The sequence below is a fragment of the Acomys russatus genome, chromosome 13 (assembly GCF_903995435.1).
Source record: "Acomys russatus chromosome 13, mAcoRus1.1, whole genome shotgun sequence".
Taxonomy (NCBI): domain Eukaryota; kingdom Metazoa; phylum Chordata; class Mammalia; order Rodentia; family Muridae; genus Acomys; species Acomys russatus.
Window position 1 is genome coordinate 70389286 of NC_067149.1, and position 25539 is coordinate 70414824.

At 44.7% G+C, this 25539-nt stretch overlaps 1 protein-coding gene across 1 annotated transcript; it reads right to left on the minus strand.

Annotated features, from left to right (window-relative positions):
- Positions 1 to 889: 889 nt before the first annotated feature.
- Positions 890 to 24986, minus strand: Ergic2 (ERGIC and golgi 2). The gene is made up of 14 exons (XM_051155615.1): positions 24871 to 24986; positions 19829 to 19974; positions 18242 to 18350; positions 15953 to 15999; positions 15173 to 15243; positions 12898 to 12938; positions 9755 to 9856; positions 8949 to 9044; positions 7321 to 7376; positions 6098 to 6196; positions 4998 to 5095; positions 2922 to 3084; positions 1573 to 1655; positions 890 to 1093 (listed from the first exon to the last, which is right to left on the minus strand). The coding sequence occupies exons 2-14, from the start codon at positions 19932 to 19934 to the stop codon at positions 1031 to 1033; spliced, it is 1134 nt and encodes a 377-aa protein (XP_051011572.1). The 5' UTR covers positions 19935 to 19974; positions 24871 to 24986; the 3' UTR covers positions 890 to 1030.
- Between the last annotated feature and the right edge of the window lie 553 nt (positions 24987 to 25539).

A 25539-nucleotide genomic window follows, 5' to 3' on the forward strand; every position in this document is an offset into this window, starting at 1 on the left:
GTAAGCCACCACGGCCAACGTAGTGCAGTGTCTGACAGGGATGAAACGGGTCTTCTCACCCAGTGGTCCAGCCCCCAGAGGCTAACGGATGCACATTCAGCAGTTTTTAACGCCCGTCAGGACTCCTTCCAGCTACGTCGGCCTCCTCAGTTGTGTCCAGACCCTGGGGCAGCGCTGTGGTCTAGTCCAGCTGCTCACAGCTGCGCCTTCGCTGCTTCAGACCTGACGGGCTCTGCCTCACCCGGCTCAGTCAGCTATCCTGTTCTCCACTTCTCACAACACACAACACTCTACTTTTCCTTGTTTTACAAATTGATGACTTTTTAAACGTTTATGCTTTCTTCTCCCCGTAGTGTCCACACACACGCTGTGAGTGGCACCTGTTTCGTAGCATAGCACTCATATACCTGCCCTTCGTCTTCTAAGACCAACCTTCTACAGTCAGGAAGTCAGCACTGGAGCTCATGGGAAAGCAGTAACCGCCACAAGACCCCAGGACCTGACAACACGGTCTTGTCGGTATGGCTTAGCATTAATATGGCTGTAACACAGGGCCTGTCCCTGTTTCCTTTATTAACCACATGAGCTGATGACAGTTTTTTAAAGTCTAGACTAGTTTTGCACATGTTTTACAAACTTTATTCCGACATCTTTAAAGACAGAAGGACGCACACATGTGCATTGTCAATGCCTTGTCCTTAACTATTGTTCCACTTCCATGCTGCAGGCCCTGCTCTCCTACTGTCCGCTGAGGGAGAGCATCAGGTGCTGCTGTCACCTGCACTCTTGGCCGGCTGGGCTGGTGCTGCAGTTAGCTGCATCATTTCTTCTAAGACATTTGTAACAGACACAACATAGACAGGACGACTTCAGTTTTTCTCCTTGGCTGGTTTTTGTTTTTCTTTTTTCCTTTTTTTAAATAAGTATGTTTCCGGGTTCTTGTATTTTCTTTTGACTATATTGCACAACATTTTATTATTAGAAAAGGTTTTATGTCTCAGGCAAAAAGTTTTTCTGCACTCTGGCGGTGCTAATGTGTATTATTTTCTAGAAGAGGTAAGTGGTTGTCTGTGTGGCCATCCTCAAAGGGGACCTGAGGGAAGGAGAAGAAAAGACCAAGGCGTTAGCTCTACTCTGTATGGCGTCTCTGAGAACAGACTTTATAGGGGGCTGGGGGGCGCAATCCTTTTCTGTGGAGGAATGCCTTGAGTGGATTTGGCAGTTGTCAATAAAGCGCTGTTTAGCCAATCTGCTGGGCAGAAGGATAGGAAGTGGAAGGCAGGGCTTCCAAGGGACGTTGGAAGAGCAAGTGGCTTGACAGTTGAGAGTTGGGCATATATGTACGTTATGAGGACATGGGATTAGAGTTGTTTATTTTAGTTTACTAGTAGATTGGTAGAAGTTTAGATTCTGCCCAGCATACTGCTTGCAGCTTTGAAATACACTAGAGTCTCGTTTTACGAGTTACTGGCCTCCTAGGCCATACAGGTAAGACAACTGCAACACTTTTCTAGTTAGCCTTCACGACAGCAACATGACTTAGAGACGAGCACCACGCGCAGTGCCACTTACAGAGCGGACGGGCTTATAGGATCCAAGTCTGAAACGACAGCAAATGATTTCCACTATAAACTTTCCAATTCCATGTAACATGCCTGCAACATGTAAAATAAGTTCAAGTTCTTAATTAAATTGCTTTTGAAACTGCTACGTGAGAATAAAAAAACTGCACAAAACTGTACGGGACAGATAGCAAAAGGAAGCCAAGCCACCTCTGGGCTGCCTCTGAGGCTAAAGCTATCCTCGGGGGTTCAACTTAAAAAACAAACCAATGTTTTATCAAAATCACAGTCCACACACATAGCTCACAACCTTGATACAAGCTACTCAGGACTTTCTCACATCGTTTTGCAAATAACAGATTTAAATGAAACAGCAAACAGAACTGTGTAAGAAAAGCTGTTCACTTGTACCAGAAACATAAATCAAACAAGACAGGGCTTCACGAACTTATCTAGCTTGGAGTAACTTAAGGCTGAAGATGGATCTCTGAAAACACACCAGAGTCTTCAATTTATGACTTCGTGCAGTGCATAGGGACTTTACATCTGTGATGAGTCTTGGGCACTTTCTTGTCTGTCCTACAGCACACTTTCAGACCAGACACTCAGAAGAGATGGGTGAACCATCTAAGGACTGCTGAGTCAGCGGAGAAGAGACTCCATCCTAGCTGTGTCTGTATTTAACATGCAGAGTGTGTGTGGCTAACCACATAAATTCCTTACACTGCTGATTCCTGTGAACTAGGTATGCTTATAGGACAGGAAATATATTTTAGAGCTTTAGAATTTAAAGAAGTCTCCAAGTATTAAAATATAAATATGTATATTTTTATTTTCTTTTTTGGTTTGGATTTTTCAAGACAGGGTTTTTGTAGGCCTGACTGTCCTGTACTTGCTTTGTAGACCAGGCTGGCCTCGAACTCACAGCGATCTGCCTGCCTCCCCGTCCCGAGTGCTGGCAAAAGGACTTCTTTGTTTGTCTTTAAGATACTGTTTCTCTGTGTAGCCTTGGCTGTCCTGGACTCACTTTGTAGACCAGGCTGGACTCGAACTCAGAGACCCAAACTGTCATTGCCTCCCTAAGTGAGTATCGGGGCCACTGAACCTGGCTAAAAATGTGTATTTTCTGCTGACTTTTAACAGAGATATCATTTGTGTATGTACTTTTTGTGCTAGGCTGTGAATTGCAAAAGCTATGGCATGTTCTTGCAGTGAACTGTCTTTACAACATCTGAAGCAATAAACACTTTTAGAAGTCAGATAGACAGCAGGCATGACAGCAAGTGACTATAATCCCAATGAAAGCACACGGTAAGAGCTGAAAACAAAACAAAATTAGGCAAAGAAATCAATGTTAACCTGTTGTTGAAAAGATTCCTCCAATAATACCACAGAGTCTTACAAAAAATTGCCAGAAAGGCATGTGCTCCTCAGTGACTGTCACCATGAGAGAACTGAGATCATATTTCATAAATATTCCAGAGACTCCGTGGCTACCAGCAGCATGGTTAATGATGCGTTCCTGGAAGGAAGGTAAGAGGAGGAAAGAGAAACAGAATGCAGTCTGTGGGTGCTAACATGCACTCCTTACCAACCTACTGGTTTACCACTCAAGACACCCTTACTTTCCTTAGGATGAGCTCTGGGTGTGCTCGCTTTCCAGAGCATCACCTGGGCCCTGGCTGGCGCTGCGCCGCTCAGCTCTGACCTTCCGTAGGAAGCAGAAGCCGGAGGCCATGAATTCAAGGACAAGGCACTATTTCAAAAGAGAACAGAGCCCAGAGGTGAACCACTCTTAAATGTGTTTAGACATGGTCATCTTAAACGGACCATTTTTTTCATGTGCTTACAAGTAACCAAGCAATAAAACCCAAGTTTACTCTGTGACATGCTTTTGTGTTGTTTCTTTGCACTTACTTCAGTGTCGTTTTATGTCTACTAAGCTGAAATTAAACTGCAAACATTAGGAACAAATACAGTGTGGTCAAAATCCCCCTCCCTTATTACTAACACGGGGAATGTTACATATGAGCCACCAACCAAGTTTCCAACAATTAATCCATTCAGAAACTCTCAATATCGTGTTGAAGGCAGGGAAACCCTGTGACCACCTCCAACAAAGCAAGCTATCTTGGGGATCAGGGCACCCAGTAACCCTGGAGAAGACTAGGGGTGATTAAACTGCGCTTCTAAAACTAACACTGGCCAGCCCCTCTCCTACCCCACACTATAAAGCTCAATAAAATGATTAATACTTTCATCATAGCAAACATTGCTTACACATGGATGTTTTTCCTTTTTGATTTAATTTTGCTGTTTTTAAGTACGCCCTGGAGGTAATCGCACATCCAGACACGTCCCTTTTACAGTCCCATGTCGTCCCACTGAGTAGATGCACAGCCTGAGCTGTCTCTAGACTTCTACCGTTACAATAACCAACAACCAACCTCCCGCTTTTCTGGTTCCCCTGTCTTGGAGAGGGGGTTCCAGCACAGGGAGAGAGGCAATAGAAGCATGCACCACACGCCAGCTTCAAAGTGCAGCCACATTCTCTCATAGACTCTGGCACTTAGCACCCCACAGCAATTCTATAATCCTATATACCTGCTTGCTTTGCCCCAAAATCTTGCCCAACCTATACAATGTTTCTCAGATGTTTGTCATTATTGCTGCTTTGCAATCTCTTCCTACACACACACACACACACACACACACACACACACACACACACACACACGCACGCACACACACACACACCTGCTTTTGCTCCTTGAACCATCTGCAAGTCAGACACTTACCTTCTGAACTAACACCTAACTGAGAGGAGTAAGGAGACACTATTCTCCCTGAAGCCCCAGAGAAGATCAAGGGCAGCACTCTCACACGAGGAAGAGCAGCAGCAAGCTTTCACATGCCCTGGCCTTGTGTACTATCAGCCTCAAACTCACTCACAGCAAGGCACAGCAGACACTGCTCAGACCTGCCCTTTGTCTCCACGCACCTGCTAAGGCCATCTGCCTTGAAGCTGGAATGCACACTTACAGCCAGACCTGGTGCAGCACTGACTGCAGGACTAGCTGTGAACAGGGCCATGCACAGGGAGGAAGACATACTACAGACAACAAGGAACCAGAAAACCTGCAGCAGATCATGACCTACCTCTATTAATACAGGAGAATATTACGAATCGAAACTCAAAATAGCTGCCATCATAGTTTGTAATAGAGACATGTCCCATGTTTAAATTTTTTTCCCTCTAGAACATACAACCAATACCCATTTCTGACACATTTCTTGCTTTCAATGTTAATTCATTTTAAAACTTACACGAATTTTTAGATGGGGAGGGTACCTCCTAAATCTCCAACCTTATCTCGCAGTTGGGGAACTAAAAAACAAACCCCTTGATCATTTTAACAGTTAGGTCCCACTTACCCTTTCTGTCACAGAGAACTGATGGGTGTCTGCTGAAATCTTGTATGTGTGTAGCTTTGTTGGCACAACTGTAATAAAATATTGGAACATCTGGTTGTCTACAATAAAAACAAAATATGGCTTCTCATCAATCCAGCAGCAACAGAATCTACCAAATCTATTCTTCTATTAAATACGATAAACCTGAAATTTAACATAACCATTTGATTTAGTATGTAATAAACACAGTTTTAAGGAAAGAAAAGCTGATGAAAACAATGTGCTTATATTTGGTAAAACAAAGTCCCAGTTAGGACACAACAGGCATGAGGGTGCCGCGTGCACTGGCTCAGGCGCTGACAACCACACACAGAACTTAAGAAGGCAAAGGTAGCAAGCTTCCCTCAGAGCAGAGACAGGAATAAAACCAAAGGAACCACAGTGCCCATGGCTGTTAACCCTAAACATACCAGGAAGTTCAAGTAGCCAGACTTTGAAAGTGACACCAGAACAGAAAGGTGACGAAACAAACTGCTTAGTGATTGCTATGCAATCAAAGGGTCACTTTTAGGGTCACTGGGCATCACCAGGGTTAAAACTAGTTACAAAAATCAATGTGCAAAACGAAGAGCACAGGGTAACACAAACCTGCAATGTAAAGACTGCTGTGAGTTCAAGGCCAGCCTGGTCTAATGGTCTGCACCACCTGCTACAGAACTAAGAAACTAACCCTCAGCGCTTGACTGAGCAGAGTCAGAAGGTGAGTGGAGGCTTAAGAACAGGCACGCTCAGCTCCTGTGCTCTCACACGCCTGACACAGCCACAACAAAGCACACAGCACTGTAGAGCCTCAAACCTGTGACAAGAGAACGCCTTCCTCTGTGACCATGAAGAGGACAGCTACACCGTCACCAACACACCAACCCTCCTGCTCTTTTTCTCTCTTCAATCTGTTTAAGGACTTTTTAACGTTCGAATTCCATTCACATCTACCACATACTTATTGGTCACTTACAGACTACCTTCACAAGAGTGCCAGAACGAAGGAAAACATATCAATATTAAGGTTTCAAGATCGATTTCCTATATGTAAATTCTAAGAGCTGTCACTAAATACTTACGATCTACAGCAATCTTTTCAGTTCCATCCAAAGGATTAATAATTCCTGGAACAAGCTCTCCAAAAGACAAATGATCTATTCTATGAGAAAAGTTGTAAGCTAAGACAAAAAAAAAAAAAAAGAAAAAGAAATTAATATTAGTCTTCAAAGTGACATGCTACAAATGGTTTTATATTCTCACCTACCCTCAAAATCATCTAATATCTAAAACATGTTAAGAAAGATCCATATAAGAAGTGTACATTTAGTAAATTCTGATGAAATGCTAGAATTATAAACAAATTAACTTCTATGAAATGGCTTATTTAATCCTTACATCCAAAAACATACAACATTCTTGATTCTAAACATTGTACAAAAACAATGAGACCACCTAGGATGATGCTGACAAATAAGGAAAGTGGTCACAGGTATTTTCAATACAGGCTGCTACTGTGAGCAATCATCTTTGTGAAAATTTTATTTTGGTCTCAAAAGCAAAGTTTAAGAAAAAGACTCGTTTGGTACAGTGGTACAAGCTTGTAACCCCAGCCCTTGGAAGCCAACACAAGAGGGTCAGGTGTCCTAGGTCTCCTAAGGCTATCTCTAAGTCTGATGCCAACCCTGCAGGCTACATGCCTCAACCCCACTCTCCAAAACCACCGGATGTTCGCAGGACACAGAGCACTAGCTGCCGTGGTCTTTGGCAGTGAACAAAGGAAGCCCAGTGAGCTTACAGATAGAGCACACTAGGGACAGTACGTTTGCTTGTTTGTTTTTCCTCTAGATGGATGTCAAGCTTTTGCTTTCTTTTTTGATATCAATTTTTAATTTATTTTTAATTTTATTTTTTGGCATTTGCTTTTTGAAACAGGGCACTGACACGGGTCACTACACTCACTATGTTGCACGGGTAACTTCAAATCCACAGCAATGCCCTTGCTTAAGCCTCCCAACTGCTGGGGTTACAGATGCTGACACACTTAGCTAACATTTTTATTTGCTTATTTTTGAGACTGAATCTCACTATGTAGTCCTGGCTGGCCTGGAACTCACAGAGATCCTCCTGCTTCTGTCTCTGGATGGCTGGGATTAAAGGCAGGTCTGTGCCAAGACATGAGTCATCAGTTTACTTTTAAAGGTCTTTAATGTTTGCACTTAAAACAAGTGGAAAACACACAGACAAAATTAACTTTTCTTTAAAACCTTTTCTATACTGAAACAAATTTTCAGAAATTGCTCACAATCATGGTTGACAAGTGCTGCCAAATGTGCATGCCCTCGAGGATGTGGGATTGCCCTAAAAGGAGGAAAAACAGACACGTGACTAACAAGGCCAATCTTCCCACGTCACTCAGCAGCTCGTATCACAGCATAGGAGAAGCGCAGCTAACCTACAGCTGAGCCGACTCAGCAATGCAAGAAGCTCAGAGCTGCAAAAGCCAAACGGGAAACCTGTTAACTTTCTAGGAGCCAAGATGAGAGAAACCCAGGACGTTATGTAGTTACATATGAGAACACCATAAACAATCATCAACAAAACACAAAACCCTAATAGCTGAGGTCACGTTGTAGTTCACATATGCTTTCCAGGGAAAACCCTGAGATTTAACGTTGGTGTTTCTAATTTCAAAACTGATCTCATATGTGTCTGGTAAAGGCCTAAAACAACCTTTCACATTTCCTCTCTGAAGACACAATCTGAAGACACAAGCCTATTTAGTCCCTTGAAGACATTTCTAGAATACTATTAGAGTCTTCTTTTCATATTTTGTATATTACAGATCAGTAATTCCCAACCTAATGCAGAATTTCCTAAACTGTACAATTAAGTTGATTTTTAAACCTTCCTTTTATACTCGCCCTGGTGCCTGAGCTGAGATGTGACCTGGAGGCACTATCTACAGGTAAAGCTGTAATGAGCGCTCTCATTGACCAGCTGCCTCTGCGGTGCCAAGGTTTCAAAGTCCCCAGGACCATGCTGCAAATGGGTAAATGGTTGGAAACGAACAGTGACCAAACAACAAAGTCTAAATTTCCAGGGGAGAAGCACAACAAAGAAAATACAAAGTCTGATCTGATCATTATAAGCAATGAAGTCTTTCCTGATGAAAATCTAACGTTCTCTCTACATAAACAAAAAACCAAAGCCGCTCCTTTCTGAGCGCGCTCCCTCTGGCTTGCTCTCTTTCACATACAGAGTCCTAACTCCTCACATGGTGCCAAGGTTTCCTCAGGAAGCATCTGCTGACTCGCAGACTGTTGCACAATTTTTCTTATCAGTTATAAATCTTCTTTGGAGCCTCAGTACAAGTATAATTAAGTAATAACTAATGTTCTCACAGGTCAAAGTTTGAATATTCTCGCCAGGACTTTAGCATCGAGCAAGAGTGAAGGCCTCTCTCTCTCTCACTGTGGTCCTGAGGCTGCAGCCTGGTCCCCACACAGCAACAACAACTCCGGCAGTGGCCTCGACGGTGAGGAGCTCCTCAGCTCTCCATGGGAGGAGGAGGCTGGAGGGGCTGTTCATCCACGGGGGCCTCTACCATGAGCTTTCTGTGACGGTTTCTATGCTGGGCAATATCCAGGAGAATAAATAACAATTTTCCTATGTTTTTACCTAGTAACAACTTTTGACTTTTTCTGAAGTTAACCGGGACTGCATTTTGATGAGAGCTAAACAGAAGCCTACTATCAGCCAGTGAGCACAGCTGGAGCACCTAAGGTCAGGCTCGCTGGCCACTAAGAGTCACCAAGTAAAAGACCCTAGTCCTATTTACACTCTGGGGTCCCTGTGTGGTTGCCTATGCACTGTGGTTTTAATCACACTCCAGCCCCATGTGAAGACCCTCAGGAAGTGGAAAGAACATACTTGCCCACAGTTATGTGGAAATTCCCTGCTACTTTATTGACATATAGATGACCATGGATTCTGCATGCGTCAGGAGTCAGTGATGAGTCGTCTTCCCTGTAAAGCAGCAAACGTTCAGGTGTCTTAGTGCACACGGGACACTGTGACCATGCAGTGGAGTAAAAAGGGGCGCACAGGGAAGAGACGACTCCGTGAGACAAACACAGCCAGTGTGCTAACTGTCAGGGTTAGAGCAGCAGTCTAACTGTTCTTACGGCTGCTGTGCAGCTACCCTATTTACACTAAGCAATCATTACGTCCCCTCAATTCTACCGAAAGGACCAACTCCAATGCACAAGAGCTATGATCTCAGGGTGCAGCGGCACACGTTCCTCATGACTGTGCATGCAGTGCAGGCGGGGTGGAAACAACACGAGGTCAGAAAAGGGCACACAGCCCACTTGCCATTGGTGTTTTCTCTCTAAGCCAATATAAAACCTTTGCATGTTTTTAAATTTGAAAAACCATTTTCATGATTACAACAATTCTTGTTACCTACTCTAACATGGGAATAAAAATAAATTCTTACCCAAAATGTATACAGACTTATAACTTGTTCTTAAAACACAGTAAAACTTCATACAGAGATACACAATACATACAAAAGTAAAGTCACTTGATGAAAAGCTCAAGATCACAGGCTAGAACGTAAGGGCACAATACCTTCAATACAGAAAACACTTTCAAAAACAAAACAGACCAATATGAAAACTGTTATCAAAGTAAAGTTCCGGTAAACAACTGGACACGTGAAGCGCCTCTCTCACCTTGGTGGCAGTGCCGTCGATGCACTTTTAAAAGCACTTTTGAATATCACGTCTTGAAGGGAATGCTCTTCTTGAAGCCGACTCTGAACCAGCTGCAGCATCCTAAAGCAACAAGACAGCAGCACACACATCAAGGCCAGACTCGCTCAACCACAGCTTCTGACTAGATAAACCACATATTTACTATTAGATTATATTCCAGAACAAGCTCATGAACGTTTCTTAGAAGAGTGACGTAGGCTGACTAGCAGCTTAATGGACAGGCAGCCACAAAACCACAAATATACTAACTCCATAATATACTATAACTCATTGCAGTGGTGAAAGTATTGTACAGAAATAGAAATGAGAGAAAGTATTTATGCATTACCTATCAAGAATACTGGATTAACAGGCCTGCTAACATTACAAAGCAACTTTATACAGGAAATTTAGTTTGAAATAAACCTTAAACCGAGAAAGAGAAAGAGAAAGGTGTGTGTGCAAGGTTTGAAATTGTCTTCTAAAGAAAGAGATTGAATTCCTAATTAATTAAGGCAAACACCAACTAAGAGCCAGTTCCAAAGGCACACAATCAGGTGACATGGCCACGCTGATCTCCACATGAGAAGAAAGACCCACTCAGAAGCAGAACATGAGAATTAAGAAGCTTCTAGACAGCAGACCCCACATCTAAAGGCATAAGTACTCGGAGAAGCTGAGAGTCTCCATATCTCCTCAGTCTTACAGCTCAAGTTCAGCTTAGTGGACGGCAACGGTCAGCGTCTGAGGAAACTGTGTGGGAGACTTGTGCTTGGAGCACACCAACCAAAAGCCAGTGTGAACGCTACATGAAGGAGTGCAGACGCCCGGGCGGGATGCGGCCCAGCGTCGGCCCCAGTCATGACGACTCTTCAACACCGCGCTTCAGCTCCCAGCAGCCCCAGGCGGCTCACAGCACAGAACATACACATAAATACAAATCTTACAGTGGGTTGTCTGTTTTAGCTTTTTGAGACAGGGTTCCAATGTGTAGTCCAGGCTGGCTCTGAACTATTGATCCTCCTGCTCAGCCTCTTAATTACTAGGATTATAAGTATGCACCACTCCGCATAGGCAGGTATCCTCCGCAGTTTGGGGTGGTGTGGAAGGAGGAATCCTAGGGCAGATTCACCCTCTTCACTGAGACTCCTCTGGCTGGGGACTCCGGAAAATCCCCTCCCCAAACAGCGAGACTGTGCTTTATATACAGGCTGCAGTTTGCATGTGGATTCCATTCCAGAGTTTGGGGAGTATGTTTAGTACCTCCGGGATGTTGCTTGCCCCAGGGGGGTAGGCCTTCTGTTTGGTCTGCGGCCTTTGGGGCCCCACGTCCCCTGGATGGGGAGGCCTGGCAGCACTCAGAGGAAGGATAGCAAGTTACCAAGAAGAGACTCAATATTCTAAGAGCATATATAGGGGGAGGAGGTCTCCCTCAATCACAGACATAGGGGAGGGGAGAAGGGGGGAAGTGGGAGGGAGGGAAGAATGGGAGGAAACAGGGGAAGGGCTAACAATCAAGACGTAATATGAATAAAATAATAAAATGAAAAAAAAAAGTATGCACCACACACCTGACTTTTACTTTATTATTTCTGGACAAAAGTAATATATTTCATCTCTAGATAGAGTTTTCTAGTAAAAGTGCTGGAAATCCAGAGAGCGCTAATATTCACTGCTTTTATTTAACCATAGATTCTTCCAACCAGGAAAAGTGGTAATTAAAAGAAAAGGACTCTTCACGTGTACTAGGAATTAGAATGTCTGCCAAAAACTCCCATGTAAGTCCATTTTTGGTAATAATCTGAAATTAGGTAACCTTAAACGGAAGCCGTCTTGGGAGCACTTAACAAAGAAGCAGTTTCTTACAAATGCAGGGATCAAACCTACGCAGACAGCACCAGGAAGTGCACTCACTGGCAGGGGAGGCTCATGCAGGGACACACAGTCCTAGAGAGTCACTGTAGTTCTCATCACTCATTTGTAGAGGACTGTCAATTCAGAACATGGCTGCTCTGGCAAGAGATCACATCCAAAGACCCTCTAGGTCTGTGTGATCCGGCTGGAATACAAACACGCCTTTAATCCAGAGACAGAGGCAAACAGATCTGAGTTCAAGGCCAGCCTAGTATAGAGCAAGTTTCAGGTAAAGAAAAGCTTAGGTCCAGGCGTGGTGATACATGCCTTTAATCCCAAAGGAGGGTAGTTAGTTTATAGAAGGAAGCACCCATGTTTGAAAGTGATGTGTAACTGAGTGACAGAAAAGGTGACAGAATAGGATTCACCCTATTCTCATGAGAGAGAAGAGGGAAGCTACTGAAGAGGCAGTTTGTACCAGGACAGTAACAGAGAGATGGGTTGCAGAGAGAGAACTCAGGTGAAGACGGAACAGGCCAGAAAATGAGAAGGAGCCAGAAGATTAGAGCAGATTGCCGAGTTAGTTTGAGGCCAAGCAGAGCAATTCCAGGCAGAGAGAAGCCAGTTTGAATAAGTCATCTGGGAGAGGTGTTTGATTCAGAACAGCTGAGTTGAACCAGCCAGCCCAGAGCTCAGAAAGAAAAGTAAGGGTGAGCTTATTAAGCAGTAAGTCTCAGAGGCTAAAACATTGTAGGCCTAGATTAGACTGTATGGAGGGTAGAAGCTCCCAGGGCTAGGCCTAGGTGAGCAGACAGAGGCCATTAGCCTCCCAGACAACAACTGAGAAAGGAGAATAAAAGCTACTTTTATACTCATTGGTTTTGCAATTCCCGGAATGAGAAAGTTTTCCTTTATGCTGACAAGGTCTAAATGAACTTATTTGTTTCTGAGACAGTTTCCATAATTAACCCATCTCCTAGAACTTACTGTTTAGCCCAGGAAGGAGGTGAACTTATGACCCTCCTGTTTCAGCCCCAAATGCTGGGATTACAGGTGTACATCATCATACCTAGCTCCAAACTAAATTCTAAACAATGTTCATATATACTTTCGTAGTTAAATTTTAATTAAATAAAATGTAAATAAAAACTAAAACTTATTTATGATTCAAAGTATACTACAGTAAAGATTATGTATGACTTTCCTAAGATTTGATAGTTTTAAGGTCTTAAGGATTATTTATATACTAAAATATTTTAACACTTTACCTTTGCCACTCTCTCTGCTGTGGGGAAAGGTCAAACACTGCCTGTAACACAAGAGAACACAGTCACTGGCACACAAATCCCCTGGCTTACATATACCACAAATTTAAAAGTTTTTCTGTGAACAAGAAATATAAACCACAGTACTACTAAGAAGTATTATGGTTTATTCAGAGACAGCACAGAGAAGCTTCACTAGTGCCGACTGCTCCCTGTGGGCAGTCGCTGGCACTATGAATGGATGCAGCTGGCCGTCAGGCAAAGCACAAAAGTGAGGACTTCAGGGTTACAAGTCACTCAGACCCACCGCTTCTGAAACTGAACTACAACTGGAGGGGCAGCCCAGGGTGGGTGGACAGCTGACAGACAGCACCCACCACCCTTCTTCCTGATAGGAAACAGCCACAAAACAAACCCACACACCTTTGCTGAAAAAGAAACCTCAAAACTTAAAATCCACACAATTATGAATAGTAGAGAGCAAAGGTCAGAGGGGCTGGATGTGACGCTCAGCTGGTAAAGTGCTTGCCTTGCAAGCATGAAAAACTGACGGTGATCCCATGTAAAACAGCCAACATGTTGTAGCACATGCCTGTAATCCCAGCACTGAAGCAGATTCACTGGCCGGCCAGCCAGCCTAGCCTAACGGATGAGTGCCAGGACAGAGAGTCTTAGCTCAAGAACCATGGAGGAAACACCTTTGCCAAGGTCGACAGCAGCTGACAGGTCTCTCCGTGCTCGTGCATGTGTGTGTGAGTGAGCACATCGTGCATGTGTGTGAGTGAGCACATCATGCATGTGTATGTGAGTACATTGTGCAGGTGTGTGTGTGTGTGTGTGTGAGCGCATCTGTTTGTGTGTGTGTGTGTGTGAGCATATACATACAGGATACGAAAAAGCACTACAGCTAAATATCCTGAAAACAGTATATGCAAATATTTCAGTGTCTACTGGAAATCATTTGAATTTAAATCTCTAGTTAACAACTTCTGAATTTAAAAGTAACTTTAATCCATGTAAATTACTATAAAATATACATTGTTAGTGGAAAAACAGAGATCAGAAGAGGCGATTAGAGTAGCAATTATAAATTATTTTCTATCAACACTTCTTTCTGAGTGCTTTGATGGTCTGAATATGAACTGTTCCCCTCAGATTCCTAGGTTAAAACCCAGAACCCCAGCTGACAGTGCACCTGTGGAAGCCTGGGCTAGGCCAGAGCCCAGCTGACAGTGCACCTGTGGAAGCCTGGGCTAGCCCAGACCCCAGCTGACAGTGCACCCGTGGAAGCCTGGGCTAGCCCAGAGCCCAGCTGACAGTGCACCTGTGGAAGCCTGGGCTAGCCCAGAGCCCAGCTAACAGTGAACCTGTGGAAGCCTGGGCTAGGAGGGACTTTGGGGTGTTGATTTCAGGTGTCTCGTCATGGCCTTTCCCTGTCACACGTCCACCATGGTATGAGTTTCCCTGCCACACAGTGCAGTGCCCATGACGTTCTGCCTAAGTATAAGGGGCCTTAGAACCCTCTGTGAGCCAAAACGCACAGCTGCTCCCTCAGATTGTCTCTGACGGGTGTTCTGTCACAGCCACTTAAAAGTAATGAAAATGAATGCACATCAAAAATAAGCGTGTATTTTCAGGCTGTGCACTTAAGTTGACTCAACACTCAGAACTAGTCCAGGGGCTTTTCTCACTTCACCTAGTCAACGACTTCTACTCTTCAGCCATCTTTAATCATCATTCTGCAAGTCAGCTTAATGATAAGGAAATAAATTTACAATGAACAAGTAAACTACATGCTGGCCACCAATAGGCTGCATGCTTAGTTAGAAGCTGTTTTAGGGCTAGCTCTGATCAGGTACAAGCACACCTACCCTGTAACGCACTATGCATTCATAAGTACTTTATGAATGGCTTATGCTTTCAAACTAGTAACAGATATCAACACTGGAAGAGGTAAATAAATGTCTGAGATTCCCTCGGGCTGTGGTAAGAAAGCTACAGCTCAGATGGCTGTAAAGGTTTAGGCACAGTGAAAGTGCGTAGGTCATGAAGGCAAAGGAAAGGGCTCCTGACAAGAGCATCACAGGACCCCAAACGCCATCTGTGATTGTCTCAAGTTTTTGATATTAGGTAGAACTTTTCTCCATCACAAGCTTCTACAAAGAGTTTGGATTATGTTTTAAATAAAACAAAACAAAAAAAGAAATCAGACAAAACTAAGAACAAATGTGTCAAGTTTTTTCAGCAAATATTTACAAAGCACATAAATCACACTTACTGGTTCATAGGCTAGGCCATCTGCAGAAGCCACCATGGTCTCTGCTAAGTCCAGTACATCTGCTCCAACGTCTGCATTAAAACCAAGGGGTCACACACTGCACAAATCAAAACTACCATCTGCTATAGAGACATGAAAGCAAACTAAAATATGTAATGGAACCTTCATGTATTCAAAAGTTAAAACAGTAGCATTTTGAAGCTTTTATAGATAACTTTTTTCCTACTTTTTGTTCTGAAAAGTAGATGACACATGGTTAAAAAAAAAAAGGCAAGGAAAAAAAAAAAAGCTTAAGGTTGACTGACTAGCTTCCCAAAATTAAATAGGCTCTAAGTACTAAAGATGGTGAACACACTACTAATCACAACTTTATTTTGAAAGACTAACATTTTGATGGTATTTAAATATTCAAATATGGTACATATTCATAATTAGCACTACTCAACATTTAGTTATTTCCTTATCTCTTAAAACCACTAACATATGGAAAACCAAAAAAAAAAAAAAAAAAAAAATCAAGAAATGTTGTTTTATGATAAAATCTCCCAGAACTGATCCCTTTAACAAGGTAAAACTAGTTCATCCTGCATGAATATCTTGTTGGTTTCCACTTTCCCAGCAGTAACTTAGATGACAACTTCCATGGAAAGCATCGTTGCTGAGTCACGCATAACCTACTGGACACTGGTACCTTTCCATTTTTATTGCACACCCAAGTAGAGCATGTGTGTGTGTGTGTGTGTGTGTGTGTGTGTATACCGACACGCACAGTGTACTCACACTGACACTTCATGGCAACAGTAATGTCTATGTTGATCCTCAACTTGCTGAAAGAGAAGAGGGCAGCCATCAGTGCCTATCAATCAGCGACACGAGAAATGTATCAACTCTTATGGAAATGTGGCTTCAGACCCCAAAACACAAGCTACAGCTCAACCTGTACTCCTTCAAAACAGAACAAGAGAGCTTTTAAAAGTCTAGTTTGAGTAAACTGCCTGATGTGGACAGGGGAACCGAACTCTAGATTCTCTGCAAGAATAATATGCACTCTTAACTGCTGAGCCATCCCTCTGGCTCCCCCAAGTTCTACTTAATGACTATTCAAAACATTTCTGCTTCTTCATGTTTAACAGTCATCTTTGTTTTGGTTTGGTTGGTTGGTTGGGTTTTTTTCATTTTTCAAAACAGGGCATCTCTGTGTAGCCCTGGCTGTCCTGGAACTCTCTTTGTAGGCCAGGCTGGCCTTGAACTCACAGAGATCCACCTGCCTCTGCCTCCCCAGTGCTGGGATTAAAGGCGTGTGCCACCATGTCCAGCCCAAGTCACCTTTGTTAACAGTGACTCCACAGCCAACAATCCTGAGAAACTCAGGGAAGCCTCGGACTACTTAAACGTCAGATACAACAGTCCTCAACAACATGGAACTTGAATTAAGGAGCAGGAACGCTAAGTTTGTCTTCCTTCCAGTGTCATAGAGCCATGCGTTATGCTGGTATCCTTCAGTGCTTTCCTATGGGATGGAAGCGTGCAGGAGGTGGCCCAGGTGCTCAAGGGCTCGCGCTCAGAGGAGCACTGATGACTGGCAGGTTCAGCCAACAGATACACAGGCTGCCTTAGAAACTGGGTCTGGGTCGGGACAAATGAGAGCAGCTACCAGGGAAGCACCTGATGCTTGTGGGTTTCACAGCTAGCCCTGTCATTCTGAGACAGACAGGCTTTCACTGTACAGCCCTGGCTGGAACTCACAATGTTACCTGCGTCTGCCTCCTGAGTGCTGGGATTAACAATGTGCAGCACCAAAGCTGCCTTTACACAAGAGTCAACCAAATGGCTGACTGCCAAACACCAATCCTAGTTGTCCCCTCTGTGTGGTTGGAATGGGGATGTCCCCAGCAGGCTGTGCACTCAGTGTGGCATTGTTTGGGGAGGACTGTGAGGGCTCCTTGTAGCCTAGACCCACTTCCTTCAAGGACTGCTGTGTCTGACACAGAAACCTCTGAGTTTTCTCCATATGAATGAGCACTGACCAGCCGGCTCCGGTTCCTGGACTCTAGCCCCTGGGAACCATAAGCCAAAACAAACTCTTTTTTCCATAAGTTATTTTTGGCCAAGGTGTTTTATCAGAGGAACAGAAAAGTTACTAACACACACTATTAACAGAATGGTATAAACATATTCAGTTGTGCTTCCTACCAAAACTTTTTTCTTCTAATGACTTGTTTTCAACTGATTTCAGTAGGAATTAAAAATTTTCAGAGTATCACAGTCTAATTGTCTGGAACTCAAACCAGTCAATGTCAATACGTGTCAAGTTCAGGAGAACTTAAAAGATGCAGCAGTGGAGGCCAAGAAGACAGGCTCCTGGCCCGCCTGAGAGCACACACAAAAGCCAGTGTTTGAATGACACTGAACACAGAGGAAGTAACAGCAGCAACAAGGTCCTTGAACAACAGCGGAGGGACAGACGCCACAGGTGAGCAGACCAAGGCCCAGAGTGTTGGCTATGTGACGAGCCATGCAGGTCATCAACCCACTTCTACTTTACCATGTCTACTTTAGAAAACAGAAAGGCAAAGCACACACAACACAGACCTAGTGGCATGCCCAGAATCACGTATGTGTTGGAGTCATTAGCAGAGCTGGGATGTGGAGGAGTGAGCCTATCTCTCTGCCTGTTATCTGCACCCATCAGAAACACGCAAATGACCCTGAGTGACCGCCAGGCTACTCTGTCTCCTAGCACTTCGTCTTCACAAGGTTAAAGTCATTTATCAAAATTCAGCTTAGCTTAGACATAACTGCCTCCACACCCCAGCTAAGGAAAAGCATATTTCTAGTTTTTTGAGCTTTTTTTCGGGGGGGGGGGGGCGGGCCACGGCGGGGGTTCTTTTTTTTTTTTTAAACAAATGCATACTGAACCTGTTTTAGGATTTAACCAGTATTTAAATGACTCTAAAATGCTTCACCTTATGCAAGCAACTAACGAGAATTTTCAGTACCATTTCTTTAAAACCAAGACAGGGAAAAAACAAAACAAAGGACATTTTAAGAAGATGTTAAGCCAGTTACCTAGAAAAGTCCTTGTCCACTTCGTACGCGTATTTCATCCGCGTGTCCCGGTACACTGAGAACTCCATCACCGTCAACAGAGCCATCGTGGTGAACGCTATTAAAGAAACTGGGAAAGCCAACAAGGAAGGACAGAGTCGAAACAATGAAAGCGCACACAGCTATCTTAAGCAGGATTAAAGTAAAAAGTCCAACTTGAGTGTTATTTGAAAAAACAGTATAAACGGTTTGTCTTAAGATGCTATACATGTTTTAAAACAACTCAAAAATGAAAGCCTAAGGAGCAGACATCTGCACACTGAGAATCACTCGTCTTCAGTGTCAGCAGCATCACTCACTTGTCAAAATAATTTGTATTTCCGCATAGCAGTCACAGACAGGATAAGTAATAAAACTAAGCCATATTGAGTTACAGCACCAACTTAGAAACACTTCCCTAATTATTAAGGAATATATATATATGCTTAGAATGCAGCTTAAATCAAATAAGCTCTCCAAGCCCCTAAAATATTTTCATCTACTTTGCAATATCCTAAATGTGTCACTACACCACAAATTAAGTAAAAACCTAGTCAGAAAGCACTCACTAAATAGCAGGGCGTGGTGTTGCACACATTCAGTCCCAGCACTTGGGAGGCAGAAGCAGGCGGATCTCTGAGTTCAAGGCCAGCCTGCTCCACAGAGCAAGTTCCAGGGCTATGCACAGAGAAACCCTGTCTCAAACAACAACAACAACAACAAAAACCTCACTAAATGAATACTGCAAGATACAAGGCGGGCTGCGAAACAAGAACTGGCACTCTTTTCACCTAGCTTATAGGTGTCAGAACTAGCAAGCCATTTTGTTGCACTTTATTTTGTTTTTTGTTTGTTGGGTTTTCTTTTTCTGAGCAGTTTCAAGTAGTCAGGCTACTGTACACCTGGCTGTGTGATCAGGAATGATCTTGAACTTGAGATCCTCCACCTCCCTAGTGCTAGATCACAGGCATGTGCCACCGTGCTCAGCTTACGTGTTGCTGGAGTTCAAAACCAGGGCTGCGCGCGCGCGCGCACACACACACACACACTAGGCGAGCACCCCCAACTGAGCTATATGTGGCCCTCATTACACTTTTTTTAATCCAATGAAGTTTTAATGGCATATGCAATAGTACCTTATTAATTCACCACAGGGAAAGAAATAACAGGAAACATTAATATAGGCATATATTTTTCTTCTATATTTCACCATGTAGTTAACAAATATTATCAAGTATTCTTATAAGCACTTCACACATAACAACTTATTTATTTAATACATTTATTTACTGTCAGTCAGCTCAGGACAGGAACAGGGCTGTGTCAGCAGCCTTTCTTGACTCCCTGCAGTTTCAATCTCATTTCTGGGTAAGACCGTGTAAATACAATCCTGCACAGCACAGCCTAAGCTGTACTGCCCTGCTCACTACACTGTGATAAGCACTGCTGAGCACTAATACAGAGAGTGGTGAGCAGCGGCAAAGCCTCCGTGACATCAGCACTGGCTCCTTCCTGTGGCCAGCGCCCAGGTGTTGGTGATCAGTAGGTCGGAGTCTCGACAGAGCTCACCTGTGCCCCCGCTGGCTGACGTCTCCACGTAGCTGTCAGGGACTTTGGGAAAGGCATCTAACTCTTTCACCAAACTTAAGGTTTTTTTCCGATTCAGTCGCCTCATCTTCAGGAAAACCCTCCTCCTCCTCCTTCATATAGTCATGCTGAGGAACAAACAGATAAAGAGACGACATGTTTTCCCAGAAATTATTCTCGCCAACTCTCCTTGATAAAAAATGGGCGTAAAGTATATATAATATATATGCCCATTTTTTCTCTTTTTTCCAATCCCACTCTGACAAAATTACTAATGAAAGGCAATATGCAAACATACATTAAATAGCAAAACAACCGAAGGTGGGAAACTGTCACATTTTTAATATTTAAAAATTTAAATTTTATTTTCTATAAAGTTGACGAATTATATACATATATAACAATTTATATATAATTTCCACATATATGTGGTGGGAAGTTATAAGGCAAAACAAGCCATGGCTAAGTTCTCAGATACTATGACATAGTCGCAACACAGGTGTCTCTCAGTGTCCATGGGGAGTGGAGTCCACAGACAGTAAGAACAGATATGGAGCTGCAGCCGTGCGCTGAGACGGCACTTGCCAAGGATCCTACACGCCTTCTCCCACACGGTTAGGTCATCTCCACGTCACGTAAGCAGAAACCTCACACTGATCCTTCCATCATTCAGTCTCTATACACTGTATGCGACAAGATTTCTTATATGTGTGTGATGCATACAGGTGCATCTGCTCATGCGTGTACATGTGTGCATGCGCATGTGGAGGCCAGAGATCAATGGTAAGCGTTCTCCTCAATCTCTCCACATTATTATCTGAGACAAGGTTTCCCACTGAACCTGGAGCTGATCACCGAGATAGCCTGGATTCGGGCCAACAAGCCCCGGGTGTCCTTGCCTGTCTCCCGAGCGCTAGGATTAGAGCTACATGCCACCACACACAGCCTGTAACATGGGCACTTAGGAATGCACACCCTGGCCTGCACGCTTGTTCAGCAAGCACCTGACTGAGCCACCACCACAGGCCTCTCATTAACTAGAAAAAGTGTGCACGTGCCTTTAAGGAACAGTACTGCTCTCCACACTCGGTCCAGCTCTAAGGGATGTACGGTCTGCACGCACTGAGTTCAACTCTAACCTTAGTCCCTCTCGTCTCCTGACTCACCTGGCTCTCACAGTTATTTTTCACAGTACTATGTCCAAGAGAAAACCTTACCACTGCAGCCTGTGCAGAATGTATTATATCCATATCTCCCCCACCCACCCGTGTGTGTGAGTCATCTTCCTCGTAAAACTGCCTCTTGCCTTGACCTAAGAAACTCAGCGGGCACCTCAATCTCAAAATCAAAAGTTGAAAAGAAAAACTGCTTCAAACCCAGATTTTGAAACTGGACACGATGTTCGTTTTCCAACTGATTCCCTGATCCTTCATTTTCCCATCTATGTTTGGATCCCTCCTAATCTTCATTTCAGCTCAAACCCCTCAAAAACCTGTCTCCTTGCCTCCTGGTAGGCCAGCAGTCCAAGCCTGGCCCACTCCCCGCCCTCCTCTTTGCTGTCCTGATGACGGTCAGCACTTGGGGAACTAGCTGCAGCAGCGGACACACAGGCCACACTGGGACCTAGCCTCGCCCTCCGTTTCTATTTCTTCCTTCCTAGGGCAGAGAAGCCCTTGCAGGACTGCTGTGATGTCGCTGCACTGCTCAGTGCACCCCTACACTATGAACCGGCTGCTGACGGCCGTCACACTGCACATGACCTCTCTTCCCACTGACACTTAGGACTTAGACCACCCTAACATGGCTGACAGAAGCCTTCAAAACCAAGTCCATGAAAGCAAATGTCTTGCAGCCGAAGTCCCCGCAGCACTGAAAACCTTTCAGGGCTCATTCTTTCCTCTCGGGTGCTGCCTACCCTTCTGTGCCTTCTGTGCCCACAGCTGTTTCTAGCCATGGATTGCCTAGTTTGCTTTCTCCACAGGACACTCAAGAAAGGAACCACATTTAACTTCACCTCTGCAGTACCAATACCTGACACATTATTGAGGGAAGAAAAAACCATGCTCAGCAGCACAGACTGCGAATCCAAAGTGTCCTATGTGCATAAACGAACACTTACATCGACAGCCTAAAACTGTATTATAACTACTGAAGGAGTGAGTGGGGGAGCCCACTTCCAAAACTCAAGTCTATTTTCAAGGTGCACTTTATAAAGTTTCCTTCAAATTAAACTACGACACTACGACAAGCAGCTATTAGTTTCACAAACCCCAAGAAAACAATCTATGCATTTCCCCTACCTTGAGCCAGACAGTATAGCCCACCTGGCTATTGCCCAGCCTCAAGCCTCCTGCAGGCTTGTTTTCTAGGGCTGTCATTTTAGAAGGAAGAGGGCTACCATCTATGAGGTCTCCTGTCCCATTCCAGCAAGCTCACTACTACTTCCAAGAAACCCATTCCACCTCCAACACTTGCCACTGTATAAAACCAGTTATGACACCAGCAATTGCTTAAAAAAAAAAAAAAAAAATCAACCTGCTCTTTATGAAATCCTACTTCCTCATGTTGTAATTTCCATTCAATATTTCATTCCTAGGACTCTCGGGGTAAAAAGTTGCGTGTTCTTAATCACGTTTCTCACCCAGCTCTTCTTTTTGAAGTCTCCCTTCCCCTGAAAACAGCAATTAAGACAAACAGGCAAACTTGACGTTTGGGTAATACCAATGCACTGTACACACTAACTTGCTCTTCTATGCTTCGGATGGAGTTTATTCCTTCATTTGTTTGTTTGTTTTTGAGACAGGGTTTTTCTGTGTAGCCTTGGCTGTCCTGGGCTCAACTCTGTAGACTAGGCTGGCCTCGAACTCACAGAAATCCACCTGCCTTTGCCTCCCGAGTTTATTCCTTTTTATAAAGAAGAGCAGTTGTACACGTTTCCCAGGGAGCTGCAAGTGCTACTGTGTAGAACAGAGTTGGTCCCAAGCAGCCTGGCTGCAAAGTCTGCTCCAAATTCCAGTGGCCCTGCCTCCAGGACTTGCTGCCAACTTCTATGCACATCCAAATGCACCTATAACCTCCCGTGGCGTGCACCTGCATCAGCCAGTGCTCATCTTTTTATTTTTCTCATTCCACCATCATCTGGTGTCTCCAAAAGCATCACGCACACATGAGGTGTATACACATACATGTCCCAGGCAAAACACCCATACACATACAACAAAAACAAACTAAAAGAAACAGAAAAGATACAAGTAGATAACACAGGGGCTTTTTTGTTTTGGATATCCTTGTTTAGTAAAATTAAATTTATAACTTTATTTCCATCTTCAAACCCAGCATTCCCTGTAATTGCTCTTGTATTTCCACACTGCTCCACAAAATTCAAAGACTCAGGCGTCACTGCGTGCTTCTGTTACTGCTAGACACAGTGCTCTCTAATACCACAGATGGTTTCTTTGCTGTCTTCCAGAAACTGTCCTGTGTATTTACTCCAGGAGGCAGAGGCAGGCGATCTCTGTGAGTTCAAGGTAGCCTGGACAGCCAAGGTACTTTCATGGTTTGAAATATATACTCTTCCCAACTTTTTAAAAAAAGTTTTATTTGTTTATTATGTATACAATGTTCTGCCTGCATGTGTGCCTGCCCGCCAGAAGAGGGCACCAGATCTCATCCTAGATGGCTATTGGTTGCTGGGAATTGAACTCAGGAGCTCTGCAAGAGCAGATAGTGCTCTTAACCTCTGAGCCATCTCTCCAGCCCTCTTCCCAACTTGTTGAGATAACTATTACTATATTATTCTCATCTTATTGATGAGGAAACTAGAAGTCAAATGATAAGCTCTCCATGCCACTAAAACACAGAATTACAATCTAGGAAAATTATTAAATAGAATTTGTAGTATACACAGTGTAAAATCAACTTCTGTTGGGGCAGGAGTGATGCCTCAGAGGTTAAGAGCACTGCCTGCTCTTCCAAAGGTCCTGAGTTCAATTCCCAGCAACCACAGGGTAGCTCACAACCATCTGTAGTGAGATCTGGTGCCCTCTTCTGGCATACATTAAGGTGAAACAGTGTATACTTAAATAAATTTTTTTTTTAAGTCAACTTGTTTTCAAATGACTTATCACTTAAATGACTAACTCCCAGTGTAAACAAATGTTATTTTTCTAAATCTCTGTTGCTGTTGTTCTGGACTACAGTGACTTCCTTTCAGAGACCTTCTAACTTCTGTAATGTGTACCATGACGTGTAATAATGTCTAATACTCTAACGCAGTGAAGTTTACTATTAAAAAAAAAAGCTCCTCCTCCCAATCCTCACGACAAAAACATGTAATTTCTATTTCTCACGATCTTCCTCTACAAGCTGGAATAGTAATAATAAACTTAAGGTGAGTGATTTTAAAAAGGTAGGCAAATAACTCCTCCGCAAGCCAGCACACTCTGGAGCTCTATGTATTAGGTTGAAGAACTGAAATTCGGAACTTCACACCAACGGAGAAAGTCTATTTTTAACTGCCTTTAATTGCTTCCGAAAGAAAGCCGATCTCGCCCATCGAAAACATGTTACTTGCCTATAGTCCGGGGCGGGGGGCTGTCACTGAATTCCACACACACAATTAATGAACCTGTCAGATCCAGCCTGCGGGGACCCGCGGCTGTGCTGTGGCGGGAGCTGAGCCACCACCCCCCGAAAGGGTCGACACCTGACACACACACACACACACACACACGCACCACCTGGGTCGGCGGCGCCCGCGCCCCCTTTTTTAATTTAAAAGACAGCCAGGGAGAGCGCGGCGCTGGCGGGGCAGCTGCCGGCCGGTGTGCAGCCCCGCGGCGGGGCTCCGGGCCGCCGGCCACAGCGGGCAGGAACGCCCCCAGGCAGCGGAGCGGCCGTCCGCAGAGCCCGGGGAGCGAGCGCCAGCAGCCAGCGCCGCGCCGGGGAGCCCGTCAACGCGCCCCGTCCCCACCCGCCCCGAGCTCGCCGAGGGGAACGGCCCCGGCGGGGCTCCCGCATCTCACCTACTGCCTCGGTCCCAGCCGGCCGCCATGTTTCACAGAAGCCCGGGTCGCCCGAGCCCGGCGAACCGGAAAATATCGCGAGAACAAAAACAATTCCGCGCCTCCTTCCCCGCCCCGCCCCCTACGCCCCGCAGCTGACCGTGTCCGGAGGGAGCACAGGACGAGACCTCGCGATATTTCCTGGGTTGACCGCCTGTGACGTAATCAAGCGGCGCGGTGAGCCTGAAAGGGGCGTGGCTACGTGGAAGCGAAGCGGAACCACGAGGTCCGTTCCTTTCCGGGAAGGCGACGGGAGAAAACGGAACGAAATGGGTCTTCAGACCGGAAGTGGTCCTAGCCACCTTAAGGCCTCGGCGGCACCGTGCGCTTCCGGTGGCTGAGCGTCCTCCGTCTTCCGGTCAAGAACACCTAAACTTGCCTTGTCGGGCGAGGGGAGCGGCCGGCGTGCTTAACGCTCTCCTCGATGTAAGCGCCGCCGGAAAGCAGGGTGGCTCGTGGCCCTTCCCCAGCGTCGGCGCGTTTCCTGTGCCTTCACTGCGCGGGGCGGAAGGGAGAGGCTCCGGAAGGCTGGAGCTCGGGGAGCCCATGCCGGCTCTTGTCACCCATTTGCGACCAGGCGCGCCCAAAGGAGAAACAGTTACATGACAGAGACGTGTTTGTGACGGAGGT

What these genes read in the sequence shown, in the direction of transcription:
- Ergic2 (XM_051155615.1), bottom strand. Translation starts at nt 19,934, where the DNA reads ATGAGGCGACTGAATCGGAAAAAAACCTTAAGTTTGGTGAAAGAGTTA. An exon ending in TGTTGCCATGAAGTGTCAGT is followed by an intron (nt 15,244 to 15,952) that starts GTGAGTACACTG and finishes GTTTTAATGCAG; the next exon opens with ACGTTGGAGCAGATGTACTG. An exon ending in CAGCAGAGAGAGTGGCAAAG is followed by an intron (nt 9,857 to 12,897) that starts GTAAAGTGTTAA and finishes TTGTTGCTTTAG; the next exon opens with GATGCTGCAGCTGGTTCAGA.